At 43.1% G+C, this 26,632-nt stretch overlaps 1 protein-coding gene across 5 annotated transcripts in view; it reads right to left on the bottom strand.

Annotated features, from left to right (window-relative positions):
- NUP214 (nucleoporin 214) overlaps window positions 1-26,632 on the bottom strand; it is a 105,999-nt gene that overhangs the window by 8,723 nt on the left and 70,644 nt on the right. For 3 of the 5 annotated variants that reach the window (XM_036913550.2, XM_036913551.2, XM_036913552.2), the window contains exons 28-31: window positions 26,247-26,308; window positions 21,947-23,761; window positions 20,146-20,216; window positions 5,947-6,103 (exon numbers count right to left, since the gene is read on the bottom strand). In XM_036913550.2, coding sequence (XP_036769445.2) covers window positions 5,947-6,103; window positions 20,146-20,216; window positions 21,947-23,761; window positions 26,247-26,308 — 2,105 coding nt within the window. Of the gene's footprint in view, window positions 1-5,946; window positions 6,104-14,735; window positions 16,271-20,145; window positions 20,217-21,946; window positions 23,762-26,246; window positions 26,309-26,632 lie in introns of those variants that run through there. The other 2 variants (XM_057499140.1, XM_036913553.2) reach the window with 2 other exon arrangements.

Raw genomic sequence — 26,632 nt, 5'->3', positions numbered from 1 at the left:
AGGCTGCGCCTACTCCCATCTGATGCGCGCAGGGACATCAAAGGATGTAAGAGGCTGCCGAGGTCTCTGGTCTGCCTGCCTCCTTCTAAGAGGGTCAGTTAAGCCCTTGACCTGCTGGATGATTATCTAGTGGTCACTCCCCCGACTACTCACTGAATTGGCTCCAAGAATTAAAAGAAAAAAGGAAATTACTAAAACCCAAAATGGGTGAGAAGCCTTCTGTTAACACGAAATGCAAATCTGACAGGTAATATATAAATAGCCAAGTCGTATACACAAAGCACTCAGATAATACAAATAGCACAATATCAGGAATTTTTCTTTAATGCTTGTTTTTGGGGACAGGAGAGAGACAACTCACATTCCCCCACCATGTTTGGATGGGTTTTTATTACAGTGAGCTTGTACCCACAGTAAGGGCGGGAGAAGCCACCCTGACACGGGGTTGATGCCCAATAAACAGACACATAGGAGGCTGAAGTGATCTAGTCTGTGTGGGTAGTGGAGAGTTGACTCTATGTCCCCAAGCGAGAAGTACAACATCTGTACAAGGCTGGGCTTCCCCCAAGCCCATCAGGTGCACACGGCGAAGGTAATGGAGTAGAAGGAGAGTACCTCACTCTCAAGTCGAGTCGTTTGATGGGGTGGTCTGCCACTGTCAACCCCGAGGTTTCTCATCTTGCTCAGCTGCTGCCGCCGCCCCCACCCCGTGTGAGGGCGATTCTGTCAACACTTGCAGTTGCAATGCTCATCGTCTACAATCCAGGAGGTGAGGAGCCTTATTTCAGGGACATGACCCCCTCAGGTTTCTAGGCAGCCATAACAGGGCCTTGGACCACCACATGGTCACCTGCTCAGTAAAACTACTGCCACCAGTTTGAGAGCTTGGCTGAGTATGTGAGGCACTCATAGGGAGCAGCTAACTTCCCTTTGGGTCACCCTCATATACAGCACCACAGGGTTATTTATGCCCTAGGGGGGTGAACAGTCTGATCTTCCCCTAATGAACTAGCTGGAGGTTCCATTTGATTCCTTCAATGGCTGAACTTTTGACACTGAAAGTGAAAAATGGGCTTCTCAGCCATTCCTTTTCTTGCTATTTCAAGAACAGAGGACTGCAATTTTTTGACTTGTTAGAGCTAACTGTGAAAAAAATTTCAAATAGCAAACAAATCCAAATGCAAGATTAGAGGCCAGATCACCTCTTGGAGAAATTTAAAATACAGAAGTAGATGATTTTTCTGTGACAGTGTTGGGAGACCTAAATTCTTGAGATGTCAGAGAACATTTAGAAGTCTTTGGGTTTCTTTATCCTTTTACCTTAAGATTCCTTTGTCTTTATGATGGTCACAGATATTACAGAGGAATAAACATAAGTTTCGCAGTCAGACCTGGCTTAGAACACCTAACAACTGTCGGGGTGGGATTCAACCTCCCTGAGCCCCCATTTCCTTCCACATAAAATGCACACAGCAACTTGACTCCACGAGGCTGCTGGGAAGATGAAGATTATATGAGAATATCTGCAAATGACACAGTCTCTAGCTCTTGAAAACATAAAAAATAAGACAGTATCTTGGCTGCTGGAACAGTATTTCATTGTAGAAGATTCTTCCTCACTTGTGAATAAACCAGCCAGCCAGAAAACTTGTCTTTGCAGAGTCACCTGATGACTTCCAATTTAGGGGGTGACAAATACAGGGAAAACTGGCACCTGCTCTGGCTGCGCCCTGCTGGCAAAATGTGGATCCTCTTTGTTCCTTTATTTGGCAAAACCACTTGCATAATCCAACCAAGGTCTGACCCAATTAAATGACACTTGATATACATTTAACATAAATAGTATTACAGAGACCAGGTCTCATGTCATTTTGTAGGTCTAAAGTCACTAAACAAAAATTCAGCACGCAGAGAAGGGGGTTCTTAAGCTTGTCCAGCATTTCTTTCTAAGACATCTTCTTTCTTGTGGGCCCAGAAGACCATCATCAACAGTTTCTTCATCCTCACACAAGCGTGTCTTTCAGGCCGTGAACAGGACGGATGTGCTGAGGACGGCTCTGACCAGTGTCCTCGGGATGAGACTCGAGGAGGCGAGAAGTCCTTACAGGTAACAGTTCAGGGGTGTCGAATTTTAACACCCAAGGGGTTAACAGTGAGTCTCTGGTAGCATCTCTGGGGAAGACACTGGGAAGAAACCTTTTCAGGTGTGAGCTGCTGGATAAGAACATGCCAGCTTCAAGCAACAGTGTTCCCAGCTCCTCATTCTCTTCATGGCATAGTTCCGATGACCTCTCAGGGCTGAAGAGCACATCTTCTGGACTAGGCAGCCTGGGGCCTAACTGCACAAGGGGAGCTGCTGGTTGTTCTATTTGTGCCCAGGCATCTATCTGCAAGGGAGCATGTTTGATGCCATGTTGAACAAACACCAGGGCTGTCAAACAAGACACACCTGGGAGGAGGTATGGTACACAGCAAGGCTGGGAAGATCTCGGGAAGCAACATGATGGATCCGAGCTCTGCAAACAGCCCAGGATTAAATCCTGGCTACGCCACTTCATGGCTATTACCTCTGTAAGTCCATATCCCTTTTCTGAAACTATTTCTTTATCGGTAAAGTGGGGATGGCCACATCTAAAAGTACTACTCTAAGATGTGATTACACCACATACACTGAGCCTCTGGCACAAAGTAGGTGACTGATAAAGGTAGTTTCCTCCTGCTTGATGTCACACGAAGGAAGGGAATCCAAGAGCTGCAGGATCCCAGAGAAGGAGAGATCACTGTGAGCCTGAGAAGGAGCGATTAACATTCTTGGGGGTGGGGGCGTGTGTGAGCAAGCAAACTAGTGAAGCAGAGGCAGGGTGTTAGGGAAACAGAGTCACAGTTGGAGAAGTGTTGTGTGTGTGTGTGTGTGTGTGTCTGTGTGTGTGTGTCTGTGTCTGTCTGTGTGTGTGTGTGTGTGTGTGTGTCTATCTGTGTGTGTCAGCAAGCAGACAAACTAGTGAAGCAGAGGCAGTGTGTTAGGGAAACAGTCACAGTTGGAGAAGTGTTTGTGTGTGTGTGTGTGTGTGTCTGTGTGTGTGTGTCTGTGTCTGTCTGTGTGTGTGTGTGTGTCTGTGTCTATCTGTGTGTGTCAGCAAGCAGACAAACTAGTGAAGCAGAGGCAGGGTGTTAGGGAAACAGAGTCACAGTTGGAGAAGTGTTTGTGTGTGTGTGTGTGTGTGTCTGTGTGTGTGTGTCTGTGTGTGTGTGTGTCTGTGTCTATCTGTGTGTGTCAGCAAGCAGACAAACTAGTGAAGCAGAGGCAGTGTGTTAGGGAAACAGTCACAGTTGGAGAAGTGTTTGTGTGTGTGTGTGTGTGTGTGTGTGTGTGTGTGTGTGTGTGTGTGTGTGTGTGTGTGTGTGTGTGTGTGTGTCTGTGTGTGTCTGTGTGTGTGTCTGTGTCTGCGTCTGTGTCTGTGTCTGTGTCTGTCTGTGTCTGTGTGTGTGTGTGTGTCTGTGTCTGTCTGTGTGTGTCAGCAAGCAGACAAACTAGTGAAGCAGAGGCAGTGTGTTAGGGAAACAGAGTCACAGTTAGAGAAGTGTTTGGGCCAGCTCACGGAGGGCCCTGAAATCCAGCCTCAGGACCTGGTTTGGACTTCATCCTGGACTTCATCCTCTACAGGCAGTAGGGGGCTGCCCACAGGTTTTGAGTGGGGATAATGGCAAAACAAAAGCAGGGTTTGATATGGATTTTCAGATAGACTGTGGAGGAGACTGGAAGCAGGGAGGGAGTTGGAAAATAACCCAGATGACGACTGGGAACATATTCTGCAATGAGGGAGAAAAGAGGGAAGCCAGGAAGGAACTGTTCGAGAGTCAGGGAGAGAACCAGGAGGGCCGATCCACACAACCCAGGGAAGAAGTGTGCTCAGAAGTGCACGTGCTACGGTCACTGAGAAGGCAGAGGCTGTCCCCGGCGACCCCCAGAGGGCATTCTCAGTTGGGCGGTGAGGACAGTGCCCTTCCCCAGATGACTTCCAGCTCCTCCTCCGCCGTGGTTCCTTCCTCGGATCCCGCACTTGGTCCTCAGTGTTACAGAGGCTCCTGTCCCTTTCACTATCAAATCATATATTGAGTTTTATAAACAAAATAATGTTGAGCCTTTCCTGTACCCTTTCAAATTCATTTAAACTTCCCCTGTGCATACAAGTGAACTGTTGGTTTATAATGGCCATGTTTAGGAAATGAAGATCAGAGGTGTCTGCTATTGACAATCTGGTATAATCTTATAAAGTATCTGGCTTAACTTGAGACCAGAATTAAGGAATTAGAAACAACAGTGTGTCGTGAGCAGCAGGCTCAGGGAGAGGAGGGCAGCGCTAATTTGCAGCACCGTCCAATTTCCATGGTGTAAACACTCCGACAGTGGCTGGTTTCAGGCTACCCAACATGGTATCACTGAAGGCAGAGTTGGGGGGAGATGTACACAACTGGCTCTCGTGAGCCGGTACAAGCCACTCCAGCCCACCATTGACAGAAGGCAGTTCTCTGACAGGTGAGGAGTCATGGCATTAGAGATGAAGAACCCAGGAAGGAAGGAATTTTTACAAAGATACGACATACCTAAGTCTTAACAAAATTAGCTAGTAACACAATCTCATACACAACCTACCTATGGGATAAACCCACATTTCTCCTAGCATGTTGTCAAGTGCTTATTTTGTGCCAGATGCTTGTATATGATTATATATGGGCACATAAGGTATGATCTGAGTTACAGATCTGCCACTGTGTAGGTTTGTGACTAAAAAAAAAAGTACCACTTAACCATCCTGGGCTTGCTTCCTCATTGGGAAATGGAGTGCCGTACATCAAAGGATGTGCTATGGGGCCCCACAGTTCTGTGCTGATAGCTGGGGAAAAGCTGAGGAAACCACCCAGATATCTGGTTCTTGACCCCTGCTTCTGAGAAAATCTATTTTTATCTGCGTTAATATCAGGGTTATACTTAAGAGTTCATCTACAGAAACAGTTTTTAAAAACTTACTAGACCTGCTCTCTATGATCCCTTCATTCTAGGATCCAAAATTCTGCTTGGCAGACTGATTACATGATTCAGGGTCAAGACTATGTGTCCCTTGACTGCAATCTTTCCTTATATATTAAGATGGACAGTGACATGAAAATAACTGATCTGTGCATCCAGGAGGCTCCAGATAAAGAACTTTGCTTTTAACTTCATGAACCTTAATATTAAGGAAATACCTATCCCACCTGTAGGGCATCAGCTCTCAATTCATTCTGATCTTGCATGGCACAATAGACGAGAGAAGCTCGGTGTACAGCACGTTAAACGAGAGAAGCCGAGGTGGAGGTGACAGGCTCCCAACCTCCCATCTCAGCCCTTATCAAAGAACATCTAAATCGGCTGGAGAAGAAGAGTCCCTGCAGAAAGATACAGGCACTTCATCTGAAGACAAGACAAAAGTGCTAGAGATGAGAAATAATGAAGCCTTCAACTTTTGGGTGACTTTTCTTTCTCTTCGGCAGCTGAATTTTAAAGCCAATTCAAAGAGGGTCGTACACAAATGAAAATCCAGATGCCCCTTCTCCGGGCAGACCCGGCTGCTTCTGCTGCTCTCATTTGGACCTGTCAGTGTGCACTCGTTTCAGTCCTAGGAAACAGAGCCATTTGGGCCTTGGGAGAGAGAGGGGAATAGTTCAGTACACAGATCCTCTCCCTGCAGCTCTGGTGTCTTTTCATTATATAGGACATCTCATTTAAAAAACAAAAATAAAAAACAAAGCGATGTGAGATCACATCACTTTGGGGTGGATATTTTAAATGCGCTTTCTAGACCTTTTCTTTCCTTTCTACACTTGTCACTGAAGCTTTGATAGCACCGTGAGGATGACAATGGTGTCAGTGGTCCGAGGGACTGGGAATACGTTTTCTCGACTCACTTGGGGTGGCTGTAGATCCAAAGGCCCCGCTGGCCGAGCTGAACGGGTTTTTGTTGGCTGCATCCTGGCTGGGTTTCCCTCCAAGGCCACTGAAGAAACCTCCCCCTCTTCCAGCGCTTCCAGATCCAAACACGCTGCCACTGGAAGATGATGACGGCTAAACAACAGAGAGACAGGAAGTGAGACGGGATGAGAGGTCATGGTGAAATGGCAGGCTACATCCATGCACAGGAGGTGCTCACGGCTGGGACAAATGGAAAAAGCAAGAGAACCCTGATTAGTTCTGGTACGGAAGTTCTAATAGCCACAAAATAGGCTGGACTCCGCACGGGCTTCCTGCCAATCAGAAGTTCTCAAGCTAGTCCATGTTCATGTTCTCTGAAAACATGATTTATGGCAGGTGAGAAAACCGTCAATGTTTATCTGCCCGGCTGCCTGCAGTCTCTGCTTGACATGATGCCTGAGGCAGGAAAACCAACCCCATAAGAGTTCCCCCCAAGGAAAAAGTTTAAAAACATTACAAACACCACTTATTTAGATTCCTCTAGTATTTGGCTGAACTTCTCAGCAACCGATGGTAAGTGATTTACACTCTTTCCTCCCAATCTGTGCACTTTTATTTCATAATGACTTTCCCAGGACTGCAGAAATAAGCTTAAATTAGCTCTATTGTTGAAATGATGACCACAGCTGAATTCTGTCCAAGTGTGCAAATCTTATGCTTAAAGGAGGCTGCTATGGGTGTGGGCCAACTCAAAGCTCTATCGGGTACTACATGCTTTATTTCTATTTGGAAATTGGTTCTTTAAGGAAGATCAGTGCTATATTTGAGGGACCATAATATTAGTTAGGTGTGACATCTTCCTGGCCAATAATGTAGAATAAGGTAGGCTTTCAGAAATGGGTCGCTGTGCACAGGAACCTCACAGGAGCCCCTTTCAAAGGTGGGAAGAGTGGTATGAAGTCTCTCCTGTAAAATAGGGATAAACTAACCACCTCGAAACAGTGACTGAGTTACATGAGCTATTTACCACTTCAGAGTAGTACCTCGAATATAATTATATGCTCAAAAATGGTTGCTTTCAGTATTTTAACCATCACAACAATAATGGACCAATGATTGAGCACTATGTGCTGGGTACTTTTCTAAGTACTTTACAAGTAATTATTTAATCCCCACAAAAGTCAGACTTCCAGGGCGCCACCTCTGAGTCATCCTCCCAGTGGGTCTCCTCCTCTGCAGGTGCACAGCCACTACCCTGGTGTGAGTCATCTAACCCTAACTTTATGCCTAGACCATACAACAGTCGACGTTTTGCTTCCACTACAATCTGTGTTGACACTGCAGCTAGAATATTTTTAAATGGTAGTCAGATAGATTTTACTCCTGTTTAAAAATTCTAAAAGATCCTATATGATCTGGCCTGTCCATCTCTGACATCACCTTTTATCACCCTCTGCACAGGGAGAGCTTACTATAACATTTAATAATGAGCACCAGCTTTTTAAAACTTGGAGTCCAATCCAACCACAAAAGCATTGGTTTAATAAACAGTAAACTCATTAGGAAGGGAAGGAAGACATGACGACTAATGCGTACATGTAGAAAACATCAGGTGTTTAGGCTGAAACACAGGAAACTGCCAATATATGGATGTTTCTGTCCTACAAAAAATGACGACTTCAGGCTCAACCTGATTTTAAACATACGATTTGAAAAATAATGGCTCTGAATATGAATTGACAGTTACTCATCTTCATAAATGGGTAAGAGACAGTCCCACTCATTATAGAAGAGTATAAAGAATCTACCATGTACCCACTGAGTTTTATCTCTATTACCATTTACATCCCCCATGCTTTATTAGTAGGAAGCAAATCTCAGACATCTTACCATTTTATCCACTGACTTTCCAGTATAAAGCTCTAAAACATAAAGCATAACCATAATACCACTGTCCTAAAAAATTAACAATTCCTTAATATCATTAAATAGTGAGTCAGTGTTCAAGATTCAGCCTTTTACTGTCCCCTCTGCCAGTTCCCCAAAAACCCAAACCTGAATCTCATCAAACCTCCAGACCCAATCACGACTTCACAGGAAGTAAGAGAACAAAGGAACAAGGTAACTTGGAAGCCGTACCATGGAGATGGAGTCAGCAACGAGACCATAGAAAACTCTGTAAGACAAATGATCTGCTTTGCTCGGTAACTGAATTATGAGGAAAAACGAAAAAGGGAGAGACATGGAGGAGCAATCTATAGCTAAAGAGACTTATCAACCAACCTCAGCGTGTGGACCTGATCTGATATTAATTCCAAGAAACAATGTAAAAAGACATTTATGAGACACCTTCAGAAAGGCATTTCCTAACTTATATCATATTCCCTGATTACCATTACATCATCCTATTTTATTCTCTTCATAGTACTTAAAACTATCTGAAACCAAACCCTCTGAGTAAGGACTAACACTCTCCATCAAATGTAAGCTTTCTGAACATGGCCACTTCTGTGTGTCTTCCTCATCACTGAATTCCTGCATGAACAATTAATTTGTAGAGTCCTGGTTCTGCAGTTTACTAGCTATACATTGCCATTTTAATAGTACTTTAAGTCTTCCCATCCATTAATACAGGATATCCATTTATTTAGATCTTTAATTTCTTTAAACAATGCTCTATTCAGAGTATATATTTTATATTTGTTAGATTTATTCCCAAGTATTGTATTCTTTTTGATGCTTGACAATGGAATTTTCTTAATTTCATTTTCAGATGGCTCGTTGCAAATACATAGAAATATAACTGCTTTATACATTGATCTTGTATCTTCCAAACATGATGAGCCCATTTGTTAGTTCTAATAGTTTTTTTAGTGGATTCCTAGGATTTTCTGTATACATGATCATGCTATCTGCAGATAATTATACTTCTTCCTTTCCAATCTGGATGCCTTTTATTTCATTTTCTTACCTAACTGACCTCGCCGGAATCAGCATGTACTTTTGAGATTCATCCATACTGCTGCACGCATTAGTAACTCTTCCCTTCTTATGGCTGAGTAGTATTCTGTTGTATGACTATGTCAGTGTTTGCTATTCTGGTGATGAACATGCGGATTGTTTCCACGTTTTGGCTTTCATAAACACAGCTGCTTTGAACATTCTTATAGAAGTCTTTTTGTGGACAAATATTTTCATTTTTTGGGGGGTAAATACCCAGGACTAGAATTGCTAAACCATAAAGTTAGTGTGTATTTAACTTATTAAGAAATTGCCAGAAAGTTTTCCAAAGTGACTGTACCATTTTACATTCCCACCAGCAATGCATTATGAGATCTAGTTGCTCTAGATCTTTTCCAAATTTGGTTTTGTTAGTTCTTAAATTTTAGTAATTCTGGTGGGTATGAATATGGCTCTAATTTGCATTTTTCTGATGACTAACAATGGTGAGCGAGTCGCCATTTGCTTAACCGGCCACTTACATATCCTCTTTTGTAAAGTATATGTTCCAAATATTTTGCTTATTTTTAAATTGGGCTGTCCTTTTTTTGAAATGTAAGAGTTCTTTATATATTCTGAATAGAAGTCCTTTTGACATATACAAATATTTTCTCCCAGTCTATGCTCTGGCTTTTCATTTCATAACAAAGTCTTTTGATGACTTTGTAATTAGTTTGTAATTTTAATGTAGCCAGTAGCACCCCAACTCATTAGGACCAAACAATGGCCCCAGACATGTGACTGTGAAATCCCCCTGTGAGGCAACATTGATACCAGCTGGGAACCACCGGTCCACTCCAAAGTAACAAAGATAATCTTTTTGCCTTTTTGCTATGGTTGTTATATATTTTGTAACCCCTTATAACCACACAAAACATTGTTTCCCTGTATGTTTTGGGTCTTTTTTCTTTAATTTTTTTTTTGTCTGTTTTTTAGCTAGCTTAACTACACTGTAGTGTGGTTTTGATATTTATTGTTTGGGGTTCAGAATTTTTTGGATTTACGGATTCCTATTTTTCAAAAAATTTTGAAAAGCTTGGCCATTGTTATTTCAAGTACTTTTTTCCCACCCCATCGCTCTTCTCCTTTGGGGACTCTGATTACACACATACTGAACTGCCTGATATGTTCACAGGTCACTAATGTTTCTAGTCAAAATATTTTTTCAGTCTCTCTGAGCTTCATTTTAGCTAATTGCTATTGGCATGTCAAGTACACTGCTCCTCCATAGTATTCACTCTGCTGTTATACCTGTCTGATCACTTTTTATTTTGGATACTAGATTTGAACTGAAGATACAGATCAAGATTTCTTATTAGCATTTGTAATTGCCATTTCTCTGTTGAGATCCGTTATTCAACCCACTCTTCCCTTTTCCTATAAATCCTCGAGCACACAGTTACTTTAAAGTCTTTGCCTGCTACTTCCCATATCTGGATCATATGAGTGTTGTTCAGATCATTTCTAGAACATGATTGCAGGTCCCCCTTTTATTTTTGTTTCTTCATAACTTACATACCTTTTGTTTGTTATATAGCAGAAGAGTGGTGTGACTGAAGAACAGTAATGTTTCTCCTGGAGAGTGACAGCCCTCTCTTTTAGGTGTATCCTACAGTGAGGAGGTAGTTACTCAGATTTCACTAAGTGTTGAGTTGATCAGGAACTGAGTCACAGATACAAGAATGTGAGTTCATTGGTTAGACCAGCACTGTCTGCTTAGGGTTTAGGTTATCTGTTTTTATAAGGGTTTGAGCCTGGAGCCAGGAGGCAGCTGGGCAGCGGCATTTGGATTCAACAGTTCCAGGCAACACAGTTCCAGGCAGCAGAAGATTGCATGACTCAAGTTCTTTCTGCTTTTCCAGTCCTGACTTTACTTCCTTTTTTTTTTTAAGCAAAAGTGGGGGAAGTGAACAAATTACTGTTATATTTGCAAGTCTTTCAGACTCCAATTGTTTAAAAAACAGCTTGACTGGGATATAATTCATATCCCATACAACTCACCGATACGAAGTATAAAATTCAATGGTATAGGTATATTATTAAGCTTTAAAAACTGTGCTAAAAATATATATGTAATATAAAACTTGCCATTTTAACCATTTTAAGTATACAATTCTGTTGCACTAACTATATCCACAATGTTGTGCGACCATTGCCACTGTTCCCAAATTTTTTCACCACCATGACCAAAATTCTGTAACCATTAAACACTAACTCCCCAAGTCCCTCCTCCCTCCAGCTCCTAGTAATCTCTACTTCCTGGCTTTATGAATTTACCTATTCTAAGTATTTCGTTTTAAGTGGAATCATACAATATTTGCCATTTTATGTCTGGCTTTAGTTAGTGTAACATATTCAAGGTTCATCCATGTGTAGTATGAATCAGAACTTCATTCCTTTTAAAGGCTGAGTAATATCCCACTGTGGAAATACAGCATGTTTTGTTTATCCAGTCACTTGTTGATGGACAGTTGGGATGTTTCCACCTTTTGGAACCACCAAACTTTTCCATAGCAGATGCAATCATTACATTTCAACTAATAATGTATGATGGCTCCAATTTCTCCATGTTCTTGTTAATGCTTGTGATTTGCCTTTTTAAAAAAATTATAGCCATCTTGGTATAAAGGGGTAACTTGTTATGGTTTTGAGTTTCATTTTCTTAATATTTAGTGCTACTATCTTGTCATGTGCTTATTGGTCATTTGTTTTGCTTGTCCCTGTTGTTGCCAATAGTTTCTTCTGGCTTCTTCTCCAGTCAGTAAATTTCCTCAGTCTTCAGCAAGGCCCCTCTTCCACCTCCACAAACCCAGACCTGCCAGTTGGCCCTAGAGGCTGCTATACCATCATGCTCACCTGTGATGATGGGTTCCTCTCTCTGGAAATCAATGCAATAAGCTTTCTGCCGCTCTGATAGTTCCATTACGACAGGTTATATTTTCCAAAGATAGTCACAGTAGTATTTCTAGACTCACATGCAGATCTAGAGCAAGATGTGCGGTCTTTTCCCCTCCCCTTGAACCTGGGTGGGACTTTGTGACTGTCTTAAACAAGAGGATGCAGGTGAGTGATGCTCTGTGCCTTCTGAGGATAGGTTATAAAAGGTTATGCAGTTTCTACCTGGCTCTGTCTCTCTGGAATCTCTCTCCTTGGAATCCAGCCACCATGCTGAGAGGAAGCCCAGGTCACACAAAGAAGCTACATGTAGATATTCTAGCCGAGAACTCCAGTTAAGGTCTGAGCCAACTGCCAACCCAGACAGTGAATATATATAAACGTTACTAGGTTTGGGGGTAATTCGACACCCAAACAATAGGTGTGCTTTTTACACTATGGATTTTCCCCAGTGTTAGAATGAAGGTCTTCTATACCCCAGCTAGAATCTGCCTTTTGCATCCTTAGATTTTTCTGATGCTTCCACCCTCTGAAAACTCATTCTTGTTACAATGCCTATCACGTGCTAGCCATAGTCTTAAACACTGGAGACATAGCAATGAATATAATAGGTAAGGCCCCTGCCATAAAAGAAAAAATATTGATTTGAATTTCTGGACCCTCCAATTGCAAATGTCATTTCTGTGAAGGAAGAACCCAGGGGATGTGTGGCTGGGGGAGTAACCACGGTGCGGCTTACCACAGTAAGCTGTGTGTGTCTTGGCTGGACGCTAGGCCTGTGCGAGTCGCCCACGTACTGGAATGGTCAAACACCTGGGCTGCTTCTAGCTCTTGGCTATTACAGCAGTGCTGCTATGAACACAAAGCTTCTCTAAAGGATAAACCTAAGAATGGAATTGCTCGTCTTTGCTAGATCATGCCAAAATATTTTCCAAGGTGGTTGTACCACCTCATACCCCAACTAGGAGTGGATGCAAGTTTCCTCTGCTCTGCGTATTGGCTGGCATCTGGTATAGCTGGACTTTGGATTTTTGCTGTTTGATAAGTTTGTATCTGTGGTTTTACTTTGTCTTGCTAATTAAATTGAATATGTTTATTGGTTCTCTGGCTATCTTTCATTTTGCATGTTTTATTTCTCCTTTTAAAAAAAAATTGTGGTAACACATACATAAAACTTACTATTTAAACGACTTTTAAGTGTAAAAATCAGGGATGTCAAATACATCCACAATGTGCATCCAACCCCATCCTTTTGTATATAGTCTTTTGCCTATTTTGTGTTATTTTTTTATTAAGTTCACAAATTCTATGCGTAGAGAGCACAATGAATTTTGGCATATGACTGTTTGTAACAGTTCAAGGTAGCAAACATTGTCAGTACACTTGAGAAGGCTCCTCGTAACCCTAGGGGTAAACACCAGTCTGACTTCTCTCAGACCGCTAAGCGTTGCCTCTACTTGACTCCAGGTAAATGCAACCTCGCCGTAAGGACTCCTGTGTCTGGCTTCTTCCACTTGACACCATGCCTGTGGCTTCATCTCTTTCTTTTGTACAGGAGCAGAACATCTCATTTCACTGCTTTGTAGTCTTCCACTGTATAAATATACCATACTTGATTTATCCATTCTTCAAGGATAAGTATTTGGTTGTTTCCTGTTTTTAGCTATTATTAATATACTGCTGTGAACATTCTTATCCATTATCTCCTCTTACACAGAGGTATCTGTTTCCATTGGTTACGCATCTAGCAGCAGATCCGCTGTGTCAATAAGGATTCTTTGTATCTGGTTTTAATACTCCCAGATGGTTTCCCAAAATGGTTATATGAATTTATACTCCACTATCAATGTGGCAGAGCTTCTAGATGCTCTACTTCCTCACCACTGCTGGGTATTGTCAGCTCTTTCAATTTCAGCCATTATGGCAGGGGTGTGCTTGACTTTTTTCTTTTTATTTTATGTTGTTTATATATTCTGAATACAATTACTCTGTTGGGTTATACAGGCTACAATTTTCCTATTTCACGGCTTGTTTTACCCTAAAATTAAGAGAGCTCTAATATTAGTGAGGTCAAATTTTCCTTCTGCCTTAAGAATATCCTTTAGAATTTCCTTCAGATCTGCTGGGCATGAATTCTCTCAGTATTTGTGTGGGGAAAAAAGTCTTGATTTCTCTTCATTCCTTAAAGACATTTTTTGCTGGGTTTGTAAGTTCTAGCTAGACAGACTATCTCTGGCTTTCATTGTCATTGCTGAGAAATCAGCTGTCAGTCCAACTATTGGTTCCTTTGAAGGTCACTTGTCTTTTTTCTCTGAGTTTTAATATTTCACCTTGGCAGTTCTACAGTCTCACTGTGACAGGTCCTGGACCCATTTCCCTTCTATACATCCTGCTTGGCATTTGTTGGGCTTTTCAATCTGTGGGTTAGTGTTTTCTACTGGTTTTGGAAATTTCTTTTTCTCTCCTAATACTACCATACATTTTCTCTCTCTTCTCCTGATTAAATGTATGTTAGATTTTCTTTTAGGATTTTTGGTCTTGCTTTTGTATTCTCCATCATTTTTGCTCTCTATGATGATAACTTAATCCAACCTACCTTCTAGTTTAAGGGTCAGCAAATTATAGATCATGGGCCAAATCCAGCCCACTGTCTGGTTTTTGTAAATAAAGCTTAATGGGATTATTAAAATAGGAAATTTAAATTTCCTCAGATTTATATACTCTCAGGGCAAAACTGGCTTCTATGCTCCACTCACTTCTACTGGTTCCCATGTCTCTTTTAATTTGGGTTAGTAAAATACCTTGTTAGCTTATCAGTGCTTTTAAAACTATGGCTTTTATGTTTTATCTAGCATTTTTAGCTGTTTTCAGTGAGGAACATGGTTTGAATGACCTAACCCACCATTACCAGAATCTACAGACCTGAAGTTTCATGTCTTTGTGCCAAGGATCACTGACTCGGGCAGAGCTGGGCCTCAAAGGGAAAGATGATCAAGAAAACCTCCTACTGAAGATGTGAGAGGAACGTAGCATCTACCTACCCCTTTATTAACCCCTGGGCACATGCCAGTTCTGCCTTCAGAGAACCACAGCCATTTCCGATACACTGGAGTACCTTTCTTCAGAGGGCCCCTCGTGAGGTATGTGATCTAGAAGCAGCTGGCACACTGTGGCCCAGGGGCTAAATCTACTTCTAAGCCTTGTTTTTTAAAGTTCTCTGAGCTAAGAATGGTTTTTACCTTTTTAATTGGTTAGTGAAACAAAACGAAGAATTGCAACAGAAGCCTTATATGGCCTCTGTGCGGAGCCATATGTAGTTCAGGGACTCCTCTGGGTCTCAGCTAATTTGTTTGTACAGCTAGTGGTTATCTCTGTGCTAGGCATGGTTTTAAGTGCTTTATACCAACTAACTCAGGTAATCATCAATACTTCTAATAAGGCAGGTACTATTATCATCCCATTGGCCAAATGAGAACACAGAGGGCCCAGAGAGGTTAAAGTTCCTATTACACCACACGCCAGCTGCTTCTAGATCGCATACCCTCACGAGGGGCCCTCTGAAGAAAGGTACTGTGACGCATCGGAACTGGCATGTGCCCAGGGGTTAATAAAGGGGTAGGTAGATGCTACGTTCCTGTCACATCTTCAGTAGGAGATTTTCTTGATCATCTTTCCCTTTGAGGCTGGGCTCTGCCCAAGTCAGTGATCCTTGGCACAAAGACATGAAACTTCCAGTCTCTAGATTCTGGTAATGGCGGGTTAGGTCATTCAAACCAAGTTCCTCACTGAAAACAGCTAGATAAAACATAAAAGCCATAGTTTTAAAAGCACTGATAAGCTAACAAGGTATTTTACCAAGCCAAATTAAAAGGGAAATGGGAACTGGTAGAAGTGAGAAGTGAACCTGTAGAAGGAACCCCTGGCCTAACAGGCTGATGATGGAGACCTGGCAATGTGCTGTGAAAGTGCTTCCTAGAGGGCTAGCAAAGAAGTATGAAAAGTGGAGTGAAGTTTCAAGATGGTGGCGAGAGGTGAGATGGAGAACTCCTCCCAAAACCACAAATAGTACAAAAATAAACTCAATACAACTAACCCTAAAACAGCAACAAGAAAGAAGGCTGAACCAGACTGCATATGGACCTCAAGAACAGAGCAGACCTCACGAAACAGGGTAACGTACGAAAGCCTTGATCCGGCGGGACCCGAGCCCTTCCCCCACCCCAGCTCACCGAAGGGAGGAAGAGAAACGGAGTGGTGAGCGGGTGGAAGCCTGGGACTGCCGAACACCCAGCCCTGGAGATCTGCTTGGCAAGTGGAAATCTGTATTGTGTGGTGCTCTGGAGGTTGGGGAGCTGGGACAGGCAGAGTGCTTGAGAGACTGAGATTCCGGCCATTTACGGTGGACAGGATCCACATCCAGCTGCTCTGTGACAGAGGAAAGGCAGGCGGTCTCAGAGGCTTCTTAGCAGGGAGAGGGCTGCTGAAGGGGCGGGCTTTGCACGGAGCTTGCTGCACGGGGGAGGGGAGAGCTGGACACAGTTGTCTGGAAGTGCTCTGCCCAGCAGGTTGGGAACTTTGAGGAGCTTCAGGCACTCCATCCCCATGGCTGGCTGCCCAGCTCCGAGGCCCCCCACAGTGATATGCAGCCTGCTACGCCTCCCGCCTACCCTGCTGGCACTGGTTCACAAACCAGCAGTCACTGCACTGGCGTCAGGCCAGCCAGAGGGAGGCTTCGCCTACAAGAGCTAGAGATGCAAAGCACAGAGGCTTTCGCCTGTATGTTCAGCCCACTGGCTCTGACACTGGAGACAGGCAGAGCAGACAGGAATCAGGACACAGATCTTTCCTCCCCCCGGGCACTAGCTCCGCTCCCCTACAACCCCCAACCTCACTCTACGGGCTGAGCAGCTTGAGACTAGAGCTTCTGGGCACTAGTGGGCACCACACAGAAAAATGAAAGGTCAAAAGAACATGGTTCAGACAAAAATCTCACAAACTCCAGAAAAAGGGCCAAATGAAACTGAACTCACCAATCTTCCTGAAAGAGAGTTCAAAATAAAAATCATAAACATGCTTATGGAGGTACAGAAAAATATTCAAGAACTCAGGAACGAATTTAAGTCGGAGATTCAATCATTAAGAAATTCGATATCTGAAATGAACATACAATGGAGGGATTTAAAAGTAGATCAGATGTAGTAGAAGAGATGGTAAATGGAACAGAAATTAGAGAAGAGGAATAAAAGAAGCTGAGACAGAGAGAAAAAAGAATCTCTAAGAATGAAAGAATATTGAGAGAACTGTGTGACCAATCCAAACAGAACAACATTCACATTACAGGGGTACGAGAAGCAGAAGAGAGAGAAAAAGGGATACAAAGTGTTATTGAGGAGGTAATTGCTGAAAACTTCCCCAATCTGGGGAAGGAGATAGTCTCTCAAGCCATGGAGGTGCACAGATCTCCCAACACAAGGGACCCAAGGAAGACAACATCAAGACATATAATAATTAAAATGGCAAAGATCAATGATAAAGACAAACTTTTAAAAGCAGCTAAAGAAAGAAAAAGACCACATACAAAAGAAAACCCATCAGGCTATCATCAGACTTCTCAATAGAAACCTTACAGGCCAGAAGAGGGTGGCATGATCTACTTAATGCAACGAAGCAGAAGGGCCTTGAACCAAGAATACTCTACCCAGCAAGGTTATCATTTAAATTTGAAAGAGGGATTGAACAATTTTCAGATAAGCAAAAGCTGAGAGAATTTACTTCCCACAAACCACCTCTACGGTGCATTTTGGAGGGACTCCTATAGATGGAGGTATTCCTAAGGCTAAATAGATGCCACCCAAGGGAAAGACAAAGAGTACAGAATATGATTCATAGCATACAAAGAATGGAGGAGGAAGAAAAACGAGGGTAAAAAAAAAGAATCTTTAGTTGTGTTTGTAATAGCATACGAAGTGAGTTAAATTAGACTGGTAGATAGTAAGGGAATTACCCTTGAATCTTTGGTAACCACGAATATAAAGCCTGCAATGGCAATAAGTACATACCTATTGATAATCACCGTAAATGTAAATGATCTGAATGCACCAATCAAAAGACATAGAGTCACTGAATGGATAAAAAACAAGACCCATCTATATGCTGCCCACAAGAGACTCACTTCAAACCCAAAGACATACACAGACTAAAGTAAAGGGATGGAAAAAGATATTTCGTGCAACTAATAGGGAGAAAAAAGCAGGAGTTGCAGTACTTGTATCAGACAAAATAGACTTCAAAACAAAGAAAGTAACAAGAGACAAAGAAGAACATTATATAATAAAAGAGTCAGTCCAACAAGGGGATATAACTATTATAAATATGTATGCACCCAACACAGGATCAACTACATATGTTAAACAAATTCTAACAGAATTAAAAGGGGAAATAGAATGCAATGCATTCATTTTAGGAGACTTCAACACACCACTCACTCCAAAGGACAGAGCAACCAGACAGAAAACAAGTAGAGAGACAAAGGCACTGAACACCACACTAGAACAGATGGACCTAATGGATATCTACAGAACACTCCATCCAAAAGCAACAGGATACACATTCTTCCCAAGTGCACATGGAACATTTTCAAAAATAGATCATATACTAGGCCACAAAAAGAACCTCAGTAAATTCAAAAAGACTGAAATTGTACCAACCAGCTTCTCAGATCACAAAGGTATGAAACTACAAATAAATTACACAAAGAAAATGAAAAAGCCCACAAACACATGGAGGCTTAATAACATGTTCCTAAATAATCAATGGATCAATGACCAAAGAAAAACAGAGATCAAGCAATATATGGAGACAAATGACAACAATGATTCAATAACCCAAAATCTGTGGGACGCAGCAAAGGCCGTGCTAAGAGGGAAATATATTGCAATACAGGCCTACCTCAGGAAAGAAGAACAATCCCAAATGAACCGTCTAAACTCACAATTAATGAAACTAGAAAAGGAAGAACAAATGAGGCCCAAAGTCAGTAGACATAATAAAAATTAAAGCAGAAATAAATAAAATTGAGAAAAATAAAACAATATAAAGAATTAATGAAAGCAGGAGCTGGTTCTTTGAGAAAATAAACAAAATAGATAAACCCCTAGCCAGACTTAGCAAGAAAAAAGCGGAGACTTCTCCAAAGAAGAAATTCAAATGGCCAACAGGCATATGAAAAGATGCTCCACATCCCTAATCATCAGACAAATACAAATTAAAACCACAGTGAGATACCATCTCACACACCAGTCAGGATGGCCAACATCCAAAAGATAAACAACAGCAAATTTGGCAAGGATGTGGAGAAAAAAGAACCCTCCTACACTGCTGGTAGGAATGTAAACTAGTTCAACCATTGTGGAAAGCAGTATGGAGGTTCCTCAAAAAACTCAAAATAGAAATACCATTTGACTCAGGAATTCCATCCACTTCTAGGAATTTACCCTAAGAGTGCAGCAGCCCAGTTTGAAAAAGACATATGCACCCCTATGTTTATCGCAGCACTATATACAAAAGCCAAGAAATGGAAGCAACCTAAGTGTCCATCAGTAGATGAGTGGATAAAGATGTGGTACATGTACACAATGGAATATTACTCAGCCATAAGAAGAAAACAAATCCTACCATTTGCAACAACATGTATGGAGCTAGAGGGTATTATGCTCAGTGAAATAAGCCAGGCGGAGAAAGACAAGTATCAAATGATTTCACTCATCTGTGGAATAAGAACAAAAAAAAAACTGAAGGAACAAAACAGCAGCAGAATCACAGAACCCAAGAATGAACTAACAGTTGCCAAAGGGAAAGGTACTGGGGAGGATGGGTGGGAAGGGAGGGACAAGGGGGAAAAAGGGGCATTATGATTAGCATACATAATGTAGGGAAGGGGGGGAACACGGGAACAGCAATATACACAGAGAAGACAAGTAGTGATTCTACAGCATCTTACTACGCTGATGGACAACGACTGTTATGGGGCACGTGGTCGGGACTTGATAATAGGGGAAGTCTAGTAACCATAATGTTGTTTAAGTAATTGTACTTAATGATACCAAAAAAAGTGGAGTGATACTGTCTAATCAGAGGCTGAGACATCTGTGTCCCCAAAGGAGCTAAAGAAAGCAGACCTTGAGGACCATTCAAAGCTGCTGCTGGGCTGGACACACAACATGAACTGATTAATTATATAGGACCAATGTGGATGGGTTGGATACATGTGGACATGAATGGAGGCAAACACATATAATTACCTGGCCAAAGACTATTCCACCAGTACTGGCTGCTTGACCAAACAAAGAACCAGTATTACTGGACCCAAAACCTGTAAAATAAAAACAAAATTTTGACTTGGATGAGTCTTTCACATAGCAAAGTGGTTTTGTGTTTTTCTTTTTAAAATGGCATTCAGTGTGCTAAGATATCCGCAATAAATCAACTCATGAAATAAGTCTCTTTTCCTATATAGGCAATGGAAAAAATTATGAGTAAATAATGTAAACACTTTTTTCCCTGCTAACATTTTGTAATAGTACAAATTCCAAAGTCCCAAGGACTGAATCTTTCCTTGCCTCCTAGCAACACCAAGTAGGTGGCGACTAATAAGATGATACCATCTCAGAGTAGCTTTCCCTAGACTTTACTGCCAAGAGGTCTCTCTAGTGACTGACTTAATATCATGACTATTTCTACTCCCTGGTTTCCTCCAATTTCAAGTACCAGATTCTTTCAGGGTAGATTCTTTCTCTTCTAGGTGGCATAACATGGTTGAGGTGTTGGTTTGACAGGGCCTGGGAAAACCAGGCAGAACCTTGTATTATAACAAAAGAGCCCTAGACAAGGAGTTGGAGGACAGGGGTTCCATTCCTATTTCTGCCGCTGACCTAGGTAGGTAAGCTCAGGCAAGTCTCAATTCCTCAACGAGGGCTGCAGCGGACTGCTCAGTAACACACATTACCAGAGAAGGCAGATTCCCTCAGAGGTTCTCAGTGGTGCTGAAATAGTGATTGTATCTCTGCATGAGGGATTCTCAAGGGTTGAGTGTAGCACAGGGACACACTAGAGAGTGTTAAATACCCCACTCTAACACATGTAGGCTTTTACCCTTCCCCTATCTACATCAAGTTATCACACTTCCTATCACTCAACACAGGCCAACCCGCCTCTTCACAGGGCATCAGGTGGCTCTCAAAACTGTCTTTTAGCGCTGTGTCCTTGTAGCTGAATTTAGAAGCTCACATTTATTTAAGAAAGGAAGGAAAAAATTTCCTTTCTGTCAAATTATGAACCATTTTCAAATAAATTATCACCACAGGAATGACTCAGTGGTTACTTGTAATCTTGCCCACCAAGAAATCATTGATCCTTGCTTTTCCCCCAGAACCCAACTGCTAAGGAAATGCCTTTCCCAAGAAAACCTTCAGAAAGTACAACTCAGAAAAGATTTTCAAGTTGTCCTATTGATAGTGTTTAGAAGTAAAAACAGATGCTAAAATTGGACATGTAATGGCAATTATTTTGTTTTCAAAAATAGTAAAATTTAAAGATTTGTTTAAAAATTTACATTGAAAATAGAAAAAAAACCCAACTTCTGCAACGTCAGTTACCTGCCCTTCTAGCAAGATGGTATCAGAGGAAGTGAGAATTGTTGGCGGGGCAGCAAGCCGGGCCGGCAGCCCTGGAGTCTGGCTCTGGCTCCACCACCAGCACCAGGGGACATGAGAGCTGGTCTTTCGAGGCTTGACCGCTGGGACATAATGACCTCTAAAGCACCTTCCAAATTAACACCTGCACAGGGTTGAGGCACTCCCTACTTGCCATGACCTTAGGCTAAGGACGCCCGTGTTCTTTCCCGCGACATGGGCACTCTGGAGGGCAGAGTGGGAACGTGCGGCGAGGCAGGGACGGAGCACAGGAACTAGGCCAAAGCTATTACACCACCCAGGCTCCTTGTTGACTTCACACAGTCTTTTTTTGGCTTGTTTTCCCTTTCTTTTGATTAGAAAAGTAATGCAGGCTTTTTTTACAAAGTAGAAGTCTTCCACAAGTGCTTACCTGAAGCTTGACAGAAGCTAAACCCAGAGGATGGCACTGATGTGGTGGTGGCTGAGGCGCCACCGAACACTGAGCTGCTCTGTCCAAAGCTGGGGCTCTGACCAAACGTTGGAGGGTTGCTTTGGCCAAACAGGCCCCCTCCTGTGTTGGCAGAAGACTGTCCAAATGAGAAGGAGGTGGAGCTACTAGTGCTGGAAGAAGCCCCAAAGACATTCCCACCACTAGATGTGGGCGTGGAGGACACGGACTGACCAAAAGCGGGCACGGAGCTGAACCCAGGCTGACTGAAGGAAAAGCTGCTTGCGGGGCTGCTTGTCGACTGTCCAAAGCCTGGGGACTGCCCAAAGGTCGCCTGGCCGAAGAGCCCAGTGGCTGAGGTGCCAAAAGCTGGGCCGCCAAACCCAGAGCCGCTGGCCGGGGGCGTGGTGGCAGCTGTGCTGGCCGTGCTGCCCGCCTGCTGCCCAAACAGGCTTGGGGCAGTGCTGGCTGCCACCTGCCCGAACACAGGGGCTGCAGAGGGGGCAGTGGCTGTGCTGCTGGTGAGCTGGCTGAAAGCTGAGCTAGAACTGGCAGCAGGCGGCTGACTGAAGATGGGTGAGCCAGAGGTGACAGTCCCAAACACTGCAGCCTCCGTGGCTGGGCTTGGAGCAACACTGGGAACAGAGCTGGAGGACGGGGGTGCTCCTGATGCTTCTACAGCCACAGGGCCTGCACTTTTGGTTGCAGCTGCTGGGATGGCAGCCTGCCCAGGCACTGAAAGCGGGGAAGGAGAAGCCGCGTCCACCCTGACGTCAGGGGCCCCGGGTGCTGCTGGAGCGGCCTCTGCAGAAGGCACCACCGAACTGGTGCTGGGTGCTGTGGCGCTGGGGCTGCTGCCTGCAGGCTGGGCAGGAGCAGGTTCTTTCCTAACAGAGTCAGTTTGCAGAGGAGCCTGGGGAAGCTGGGCTGACTGCTGCTGCCCTAGAAGTGAGGTGGATGCTGAGGCCTCGCTGCTGCCTGGCTTCTCAGGCGAAGGCGATGATGTGGCCTCCTCTGTGCTTTTACCAGCGGACACAGGCAGGCTGGGCGCAGACGCTGAGCTCAGGAGGCTACTGAAGGACAGTGTGGGGAACGATGAAGGAGGGGAGGTGGCGGCTGTAGCTGGCGGTGGGGCAGGCGGGGGCGCTGTACTACTCATCTGCTGGCTTCCAAATGAAAAGCCAGTCTTGCCACCACTTAGAGGTGCCCCACCGAAACTGATGACTCCAGGGCTTCCCTCGCTGGTGAGTGGCAGACCACCAAAGACACCGGCTGAAGAGCTGCCAGTGCTCGTGCTGGCTGCAGCTGCCGCCACTGTGGTAGCAGCCACAGAGGCGGTCACAGGGGGCTCCAGGTGCTTCCCAAAACCCGGAGGGCTGGCAAAACTGAACCCTGAGGGGACAGTTGATGTCTTGGCCGGCTGGGTGCTAGTTAGGCTTGTGGATGAAGTCTTGATGGCCGGCTTTGTAGAATCATCTGCCTGGCCAACCCGCAGTCCTGAAAAACTTCCTAGAGTCTCCCCAGCCAAAGAACTTGGAAACAGGATCTCTCCCAACTTGGACGGTGGAGTTTCCAGCTTGTTAGAGGCAGTGGTAAGAGCAATTCCAGAAGGCGCCACAGGTCTGCCGCTAGACGGAACAGGCTCTCCCGGAGAAGCAGCGGCAGCTCCCGTGGTGTGAGACGCCATCACTCCTGAGGGAGGCGTGCTTTCAGGAAGGGTCTCACAGAAGGCTTTGCCTCCCCCCCCAAAGGAGAATGTGTCGAGCTGATCTGACTCTTTAGTGGGGGGTGCTGCCCCTAGGAAGAAAAAAAAATTAGGAAATGGGCTGGATTAGCAAATATGACCTGTCACATTCCCACTGACTATTTCTAAGCCAAAGACTCTCTCCTCCCTTGATGCCATCAGGGACAGCATGTTCTAAGAGCCGTTTTCCTTGGAGAGGACAGAATGAATGCTTTTCTATGGGAATGTTAGCTCTGAGTCATCTCACTGAGGTGGAAAGAAAGAATATTCTTTTTATGACCATTAAAGCACAACGGATACTCTGTATCTAGAATACATGAAATTAATATATTGCCCCGAAAGAGAAATACAAAGGCACCTCCCCTTATCTCCCCCAGGTGTGCCTTCCTCAGTAACATTCCTGATAGCGCCAGCCTATGCACCTCCTGGCAGACCAGAAATTAATCCAGAATGGAAGTTCTTCCTTTGTTTTTTATGGGCAAATAAAGTATCAATCCAATCACTTTTATGTGCAATTAAGGGATACTTCCAAGCATTCTCCTTGGTAAGTGATTTTACAGAGGCAATATGGCCTAGTGGTCAAGAACATGGGCTCTGGGGCTGGGTGCTCTGTGTCTTGCTGGCTGTGCAACGCTGGAAAAGTTACTTTACCTTTCTGGGCCTCAAGCTCCCTATCTGGAAAGTAGGGATAGTAATAGTTACCTACCTCACAGAGTTGTTACAAAGATTAAATGAGATGGAGGTGAGGCATTCATGAGGCCTGGCCAAATACATGGCCGGTAAATAATGAGTACCTGAAATTTGATATTTATAAACTAAAATGAGCCTACAGAACGGGTTTATTAATGTTTCTAACTCACAGTGTTTTAAGAAGTCTGGCAATCACAAACTCTTGGGAACACTGCAAAGCTCCTATTACCTGTGTACAATTTCCAGAAAGACCTCTTTGTATCACTGTTACTGTATTGTGTTGTTTATGGTTTTGGATTGTTGTCTATTCTCGTAATAATGTTTATAGAATTACCACTGTTTTATTACTATTTTATTTTTGGCTTTCAGCAATTATTATTTTGGTCCTCTCTAATCTTTTTATATCACCGAGTTGTTTTTCCTATGAGAAATGGGCCTCGGGAGGAGGTGGGCCTCAGGGTTATTCCACCACATCTAGGTGGGCAGAGATTATAAAAACAGTTTGAAAATCATTACTCTAATAAGAATAAAGAAAAAAACTGAAGGAAAAAAACAGCAGCAGACTCACAGAACCCAAGAATGGACGAACCCAAGAAAGGGACTGGGGAGGATGGGTGGGAGGGGAGGGACAAGGGGGAAAAAGGGGCATCACAATTAGCAGACATAACGTGGGGGGGGGGAGGCACGGGGAGGGCTGTGCAACACAGAGAAGACAAGCAGTGAGTCTACAGCATCTTACTACGCTGATGGACAGTGACTGTAATGGGGTATGTGGGGGGGACTTGGTGATGGGGGGAGCCTAGTAACCATAATGTTGCTCATGTAATTATAGATTAATGATACCAAAATAAATAAATAAATAAATAAATCACTACTCTAGAGAGAAAGGAATGAAATTGGCAACACACACATTAGGTTTAGGAAATCTGCCTTGCTTTTAGCTCTCTAATTGTCCGCTAGGAGATTTTAGGAGATCCCTTTTTTACGAAGAAGAAAAAAAACAAAAACACAACCTTCTACCACTTGGGTTGGCACACAGAAAGCACTCAACAAATATCTGCTGAATGCCTAGATGAAAGATAGACATGTGTTATGTATTATAGGGAAGACCTGGAGATAATCTAAATGTCTAATAAGGGAATGATTAAATAAACTGTGGCACACCCACAAGAGAAATTATGCAGACATTAAAATGACATTTATGTAGGATTTTCAATAATACTGTAAAATTCATGAGGCTGTTAAATGAAATAAAGTAGAAGACAAAATTGCTAAAAGGAAATAGCACATAAATGTAATGGTTCTAAGAGGGGTACAAGGTGTGGTTCTAGAATATAGCACTTTTATAATAAAAGTGTTCTTTTTAAAATAAAAGAAAAATAAACTTAATTACTTAAACTGAGAACTGGAAGGCACTTAAAAATACATTTGGCTTCTTTACTCAAATTCTTTTAAACGTTAAAAACATGCCAGTTCATGGATACGTAACATGCATCGGGATTTGGCATGTTTGCTGATAGGTTATCAAGGAAAAGATGAATTCAGTCTTTTTAAAGATGGAGGAAGAACTTTAATTCACATGTTAACATTCACATTTGAAGCACAGCCTTGCTTCTAGCATCTAGAAGCAAATCCTCTTCTCGTTCTTAATTATGAAGATAGATAGAGAAGTCCTTACCATCAGTCTCTTAAATCGGCATATTTCTAATGGACAATATCAATACCAAACTTACTGCAGATACTTTAAGCCTACTCAGCAGTAAGCAAAATGCCAAAATCTGTACAAGAAGGACCTGCAGTTGCTCAAGGGAAACACGGGAGTAATGCTATGCAAGGTGGTGACCGTACCTGCTGTGGCAGTGAAACTAGAAGACGGTGGTGGTGTGACTGCCCCAAAGTTAAAACCAGTCCTAAGGAAGGCAAGAAGAGAAATTAAAAAGGATCAAACACCAAAGGCACAATATTGCCCTTTTAATATTACATTTTATAATTCATTCATATAATCTGCTTTCAAGGAATTTAAGAGTCTAGAAGATAAACCAGAGAGTAAAAGCACCTATCTTGGAAGCAGTGAAGCCGCTCTGAGATTGCTAAGTGGGGAAAGGCCATTTGCAGGTAAAGTAAGAAGCAGGTAGAGTTGAGAAAGCCTCAGTGGGATAGCTAGGCTTTCCATGGCAGAGGTCTCGGCGGGAACCTATATCCAGAGAGCAAAGGATGAGCAGCAGAAATGCACT

The sequence above is a fragment of the Manis pentadactyla genome, chromosome 3, assembly GCF_030020395.1.
Source record: "Manis pentadactyla isolate mManPen7 chromosome 3, mManPen7.hap1, whole genome shotgun sequence".
NCBI lineage: Eukaryota > Metazoa > Chordata > Mammalia > Pholidota > Manidae > Manis > Manis pentadactyla.
Note: the sequence above shows the minus strand (reverse complement) of the source record. Positions and strands in the feature narration are given on the sequence as shown.